The sequence below is a fragment of the Limulus polyphemus genome, unplaced genomic scaffold, assembly GCF_000517525.1.
Source record: "Limulus polyphemus unplaced genomic scaffold, Limulus_polyphemus-2.1.2 Scaffold2921, whole genome shotgun sequence".
NCBI classification, from domain to species: domain Eukaryota; kingdom Metazoa; phylum Arthropoda; class Merostomata; order Xiphosura; family Limulidae; genus Limulus; species Limulus polyphemus.
Window position 1 is genome coordinate 16,329 of NW_013668531.1, and position 7,541 is coordinate 23,869.

At 35.2% G+C, this 7,541-nt stretch overlaps 1 protein-coding gene across 1 annotated transcript in view; it reads right to left on the reverse strand.

Annotated features, from left to right (window-relative positions):
• Positions 1 to 1,325: 1,325 nt before the first annotated feature.
• LOC106468223 overlaps positions 1,326 to 7,541 on the reverse strand; it is a 47,351-nt gene continuing 41,135 nt past the window's right edge. Inside the window, exons 2-3 of the mRNA XM_013928638.2 lie at positions 5,842 to 6,011; positions 1,326 to 3,426 (exon numbers count right to left, since the gene is read on the reverse strand). Of these exons, the coding sequence (XP_013784092.2) occupies positions 2,368 to 3,426; positions 5,842 to 6,011 (1,229 nt within the window). The 3' untranslated portion in view covers positions 1,326 to 2,367. The remainder of the gene's footprint in view (positions 3,427 to 5,841; positions 6,012 to 7,541) is intronic.

Below are 7,541 nucleotides of genomic sequence, written 5' to 3' on the forward strand. Positions count from 1 at the left end.
ACTTGTGGCCATGCTGTGTACTCTTTCACTACGCGCCTTTTCTAAAAAGTGTTGTTATCAGAATTGATATATTATTTATATCAAAAACCAATGGAGCTGAATATACTTGGGTGACGAATCGGTGCAGATGTTTAGAAAACCAGAAGTTGTTTTTCTAACATATTAAGTGTCAATCGCCAAGTTTAATAGTTTAGGTACCTGCAGTCAATAAACCAAATTTTGGGCGTTATTCTGATTACAAAAATATTGCTATATGGGGTGGAAAGTGGAACCTATTTGCTGAAACAAAAATACAGTTGGAAACCTTTGAAATCTGAGGGAAAGTTGGCAGAGATTTTGATGGGTAAAATCGAAAGAAGAAGAAGAGCGAGTGGCAAGTAGAGATTTTTTTTTATCTGATGACTTACAAAATGGATTGAAAAAGGGAAGCTTTAATTAGGAAAGGTGGTGCAGGCAGCGAAGAACAGAGAACAATGGAGAACCCCAGTCGTCGGTCCTCGGAATCGAGGAGGACACCGTGATTGACTGAGGGATTATGGGAAGGACATCGTGCTTGATTGGGGTATAATGGGAGGACACTGTGATTTACTGCGGTATTATAGGAAGAAAACCGTGATTGAGTGAGGTATTATGGGAAGGACACCGTAATTGAGTGAGGTAGTATGGGAAGGAAACCGTGATTGAGTGAGGTATTATGGGAAAACACCATGATTGACTGAGGTATTATGGGAAAACACCATGATTGACTGAGGTATTATGGGAAGAAAACTGTGCTTGACTGAGGCATTATGGGAAGGACACCGTGATTGACTGAGGTATTATGGGAAAACACCATGATTGACTGAGGTATTATGGGAAGGAAACAGTGATTGATTGAGGCATTATGGGAAGGAAACAGTGAGAGACTGAGGCATTATGGGAAGGGCACCGTGATTGACTGGGGTATTATTCTACTTATGTATTATTCTACTGCCTTTATTTTGAATATTCTTAGTTGTTTAGTATTGTTTCAGTGATCTTTAATCGTTAGGCTTGTATAGCTCAACGCTAGCCCTAGTTGACGCACTTTCATATATATTGTATACATAAGCAGAAAAACAAGAACAACAACACTATCATATGGTAACTTTTTTCTGTACGACAACAGAGCTAAATATATCATTTTCTTTTCTGTTATAACAATTATAAACACTTTTTTTTTTGCGTTGATACACCTGTACCAATACAAATTATAATACTGTGTTGGTCTTCGTTGCTCTTTTATTAACAGGAACAGGATTAATTAGTTGTGTTGGTTTGCATTGAATCATCCATGATTACTCACATTCACTGTAGGAAACATAAATGTTTTTAACTTATTTTATTCTCAATCATTGTGGGCCACTTCAAACCAAATGAAATAAAACCTTTGAGTACATAAAATACCCCAAAGTAACCCATCTAGCTTTTGCGCTGAATATAAACATATTCCAACTAGCTAACAATTCAACTAAAATAGCACCAAAAGGAAATTCATTGAATCCATAAGCCGGAATTAGTGGGTTCTGAGGATTACTATACTCAACAGCGCATTTAGCTGTGCCCTACACACCTATAGTAAATACAAACATTGGTTAATCTTTCGTATGCTGTTCACCAGGAGAGATTTACTGCTGAATTGCTTGTCTTTTACATATACTAAAGTAGTTCTTATTTTGGAACACAAGTTGGGTTCAAAGTCAGATAAATCTGGTCTCTTCGTATCCGTTTTTGTGCTACGTTAAACAAAGAGAGTTATTGCATGTACTGGTTGAGATATTGGCGATAATTACTAACTTTTCAACCCACTACGAGCTGCAAGAAGTTGCACATAGTCTTCATAACTATTCACAGTCACAGGTGATTTATCAGTAATCCCCCTAACCCTAATGATATCCACTCTGCATATGTAACATGTAAATAGTATTTGGTTTCAAAAATATTACATGCAAACAAATATAACCTTCTCATAGTATGATCAAAGTTCGTGTTCTGATCGTTGAATATGAGGTGGGCTAAAAAGCGGGAAGTTTCCAAGACATATACTTGAACTGACGTATCTTACAAACTACTGGACTGCAGGGGTAAACGTCAGTTGGACACTTATTTTTTTCGTTGACTAAGACTGACCTGCTCACTAATTTTGATGAATGCCCAATGGTATTGTTACCGTTCGATCACAAAAATATAGTAAAGCGAAAACCTAAAGAAAATGCAATATTTTTCTTAAATGAAACAAAACCAATACAGTGACTTGCCATGCAATCAGTACGTTTCCTCTGATTGTGAAATTGTTGGTATAGGTTTTTGATAGGTAATAGCTTAGAATTTGGTTACGTCAATTATTTTCTAATAACATACTGAGTAATAAGAAGAGTCTTCATCGGCTTGATATGTTCCATAACCGTCATCGCCATTAAGATTATCACAGTCCTTTGGCCGCCTAGACATACCTAAATCACTACTGGGCTCTCGTATTAGCCTACAAGATGGCTGAGTATTTCGATTTAAAGTCTCATATAGGTGAGCTTCAACTGCAGAACAGGACATTATGCTTCCATTTCCTCGTGCTTTGCCTGAAACTATTTCCATCTCTTCAAATTCCCCTTCTCGCACCATCTGCAACGTTTTCGACTTCCGAAAGCTCCAAAGCTTACTGAAAGGATTGCTAAATCTGGAAGATGAGGAGGACCGTTTGGATCCCATGGATAACTTTGACTTCATAGATCCTTTATCTGATTCAAGGTCCTCGAAATTCAAAGAGATACTTATAGATTGTGTTTCAAATTCTTTCTCGTAATTTTTATTGCTTCGTTTACTACTTCCATTAGAAGATACAGACTTTTTCGCTCTGTCTTTAAGCTGAGGAACTACGTGATGTGTGACTTTTATCTGCTTCTTCCAGTTATCTGCTTCTTCAACACAGAATCTTAACATCTGTTGATATATACCAGAGGTTTGAAAATGAAGATCGCCTAGCTTCTTAACAAACGAAAAAGTAGAATCAAGATCTATTTCCACCAAAATTGGCCCGCCATCTTTGAGAGTGCACGCAAGGACCACATCTTGCCGCTGAATTTCTTGCAGACGAACAACACTGGTAAAATTGCATGGAAGCTTTGGTTGAGTGCCACTGATAAGACGGGTTGTAAGGGGTAGTGGGAAAACCCGAAGGAGATTAGGTAACAAGAAAACGTGGCTGACGGAGTAGGATGAACGACGAGCTACGGCGTAAAACTTGCCAGAGGCAATAAATGGTATGAACATTACTTCTCCCATCTGACTTAAACACTTGGCATACTTTCCACGGTTCCTGTCGTTCCTATTTCGTCCACTTAAACTTCCTCTGGACTTTGAACTGATGTCCTCATAGACTCCAAGCAGCCTTAAGACTTGTCCAGCAGACACCTGTAACACCAAAGCAAAAGCTTTTGAACATGTCAGAATAATATATTATAAAATGATAACACAGAGCTGCAATGATTTTATTGTCTTGAAAATGTTACGTGTTCTACAGTAATTCCTGTATAATATATAATTCCTCTTATAATATATTATAAAATGATAACACAGAGCTGCAATGATTTTATTGTCTTGAAAATGTTACGTGTTCTACAGTAATTCCTTACGCCGAATCCGAAAATGATATCAATTTTTTCCCATCAAGTACAGATTTTTCACAAGGCGTCATAACGTAATACATAAAAGAAAGACCACAACATGTAGTTTTGAAACTAAAAGACGTAGATTTCACACACAGGATGAATGAGGATGCATATACGTTTGACGTCAATGTTCTTCCCTTTTCTTTAGTTTTTTTGTATTTTTGGTAACAAACATAATAATAAAAAATGTTCTTTGCGGTTAACGAAATAATAATTTGAACTAAGTAAAAGTTTTTTTTCTTTGTAAAAAATCCTTGCATGATAGAAAAAAAAAGAATATTATTTTCGAAATCCACGTAGCTGAATTATGGAAAATCCGTCATTAAAACCAAAACAACATTTATGAAGTTTAAATTCGCAGACCTGTGTAATTCATGAGCAAAGAGGGTTTCTGTATGTCAAATGGTCACTTCGTTAGAGCTATTCACAACGCCCAAACACACATGCTAGATGACTACAGTCACTGTATGATATTACAAATTCAGTTTTAAGTAAATCCACATTTCCTGGAAGATATTGCAAATGCGCATAAAATTATGACGCTGATTTAGCTAAACTAAATTAATCAAACATAATGAAAAAGAAGAACTTTTAGGTTAATAGTTAACCAAAAACATGAAATTCTGCAGGGGTTTTCCTAGTGAGCAGTTGATTACAAACTTTGCATCTATAAAGATATTTGTGCAGTTGCAAATTCACTTATATAAGTAAGTTTACGTGGGTGAATATTAAAAAAAAAACATATTTAAGACTAAAAAATACCATTGATAAATAAATGTATTTACTAGAATATTCTTTATTTTTTGGATCATATGTTACTAGGCCTGCATATATGAGGTGCAATAAAGCTTCATGTATTAAAAAATGATGAAGTTAAGGAAAAGCTCTGAAATTCTGTTTTATTAAGTATAGAAAAATGTGTGAATTGTCACAGTTCAAACTTGTTCACAAAACCAGGCCTTAACACATCCAAACAGTTGAATGTAACGTGTAAAACTCACCCACACTGAATATACAATATCTTTTGCAAGTTTGGCGTGAATTTGAAAATTCAATATATATATATTTCACAGCTTTTCAAATATTCTACTGAAGTTTAGAAAAATATTGATTTATTTCAAAATGCTTTAACAACGTGAAATTCTACACCTATATGAACGCAGCCAAAGTTTGGGAACATCAAAGTTGGCAAAGTTTGAAAACGTTGTTATATGAATTTACGGTGGTTTCTTCATCGGTTAAAGGGATATTGGGCTATTTAGAAGTAAAGTGCTAAGATCGTTAAGTCTTATCCGTAGGTTTAATTACATTTTCTAAACTGAAAAACAAAAAAACATAATTGCTTCGGTTGTTTACACCAATTATTAATATTAGTTCATTTCCACGATAGCAGTACATTGTAGATTTTCCTCGTGCAATAGTAATGAGAACCTGTTTGAGCTAAAAACAGAATATTAATCTAATTATTATTTGTGGAATGATTTTAATACGATATTAAATACTTGGGGCAATTAGAAAAGAAACGAGTTTGAAAATAAGTTAATTTGTTTCGACTGAAATTACTGAAGTATTTGCTTGATATTTTCTTCTATTACTGCCACCTGTCGGGAGTTATGGTAACACCCTATAACAAGATTTCTGATTTTGAAACTTCAGGGTTATTTCCATTAGGAGGAGAAGTATCTAAATAAAAATTAACTCCAATGAAGTCAGTTTATAAGTTCAAGAAGTTGGTTTTAACTAACTATGATATCACAAAATTGCAGTGTTTCATTGCCTAGTACAACTGCCCTACAGAAGACTCAGATTAACTAATGTGCACTTGTACAGGATCTCCTTCCCTCAGTTCAAGGGGATAAAAACTAGCTAACATAAACACAAGTTACTCATGTATGTTTTACAATAACTGGAATGTTTTTCGGTCTATCTGTTAGTTCAAGGGGATGGGATACAAGGATATATTTTAACTAATTATTATAGTAAGAATACGATATTGTGGCGCTATTTTAATTTTGATATATAAAGATATTCTGATATGCACCCGCTGTTATTACATCACATGTTTCGTCTAGTTGAAGATGTGGTAGGAAATTATTTTATAGTGTCCCAAAATTCTTTAATCCAGCATTGGGGCTTCTAGTTTCTGTAATATACTTACAGCAACCTTTGTGTAAACCGATTTCTCCACCGAGTCTCTGGGCTCTGGAAGTTGATATCCTATAACATCGTTCTTTGTAACAAACAGAGGAACGCGAGCACGTGCTACTTGTTCGATAGTGGTGAAGTATCCAGCTGTGTGACCATCGTCCGAGATGACAGCCAACCAACCTAGACACAAACACAAAAACAATTGTTAATGTAGGGAAATATTTACGGATTTGATAAATTATTCACGAAATGAACAATATAAACAAGGTACCTGTAACGCAGGAAAAAAATAATACTGTCTGCGTAGTAATATATTTATGGTAAGTTTTGTGTTGCTGTTTGAAATATAAATTTCTAGTTGAATTTAGATTGGAAATAAGGTTTAATTATCGTAAGAAAATAAAGACCTAGTTCTACTAGTTAGTTGAGTAATGCTGAAGTGCTTCAGAACCAAAACCTGTAATAAATTAATTGCGAATGTGTATTTTACTAACTGAAAACACATTAAAACAATTGGCAAACATATAAGATATTTTATTTTATAAAGTAATTTTTCACCGTCCTCTTCGAACGAAAATATCCCTCGTTCATACGTGTCAGTGAATTTTAAGCCGCCATCTATCGACATATTTGAGAATCGTGCAATCAAATCATAGTTAAATTATTACGCATGTGTTTGATATAAACACTAACAAATAGCAAGATTAAAACACGCACACACACAAACAATAAGTATAAATATGCAAAAATACGGACGACAAGATAATATTTTTCTTTACTTTATTCGTACAAAATAATCACAAATGTATCGATAATTGCACTCACCACGTCAAAGTTAAATACATAGTTCACTCTGACCTCTAAGACCCTTGGTTAACACTACCACATCATTCAGAAGAGGCGAGCGAGTCTTTTGTTTGGGTAGGCTTATTCTGTCACGTGTAGGGGGTTGTACAGTCGGGAAGAATCAGTTCGTGTTCTTAAGTGAATAAACTCCTCAGTGACTCATCCTTCGACCTCTCCATATCTCTCCATATGTACTGTATAATATTTTTGAGTTGGTAAGAATAATGACCCGTGAGGGACAGATGATTTGGGGAGGCTTAGCCTCCCCAAGCCTCTTATACGCGCCACCCCCTTGCATCAGGTTACATAAGAACTGGTAATGCGGTTGGAGGACAGAAAGAAAAACTTACTGTAGACACCATGGAGCGAATTCGTAGAACATGTTAAGTGTACCAGTACTGGTAAACTTTGTATGATAATACAGTCCACATTACACTACATGGCAAGTCTTGACGAACAACTATTCGGATCAAAGCAAACTATGTATTTACAGCGAGACTTAAAACCTTCCTCGCCATCAGTACAGGTAATTAAATATACTTTTCTCACGTTTCTGCTCATAGATTATTTTATCGACAGAGAACAACAAACTGTTAAAAAATGTTTCTGATTCAAACAGAAGGGTGAATTGCCTTCTTACCTTGGCATCACAAGATTGAAACTAGCTCGTAATTTAGGGTAAATTGCCTCCTCACCACAAGATTGAAACTAGCTTAAAAATTAATTTGAGAATAAATAATGTTATACGATGTATATAATAAAAAAGTTTAAATCGCAGTTATAAAATGGAGGATAACACCGTAACACGCCGAAAAGTACTACTTAAATATTTGAAGTTCACAGAAATGCCGCTAGGATTGTTAA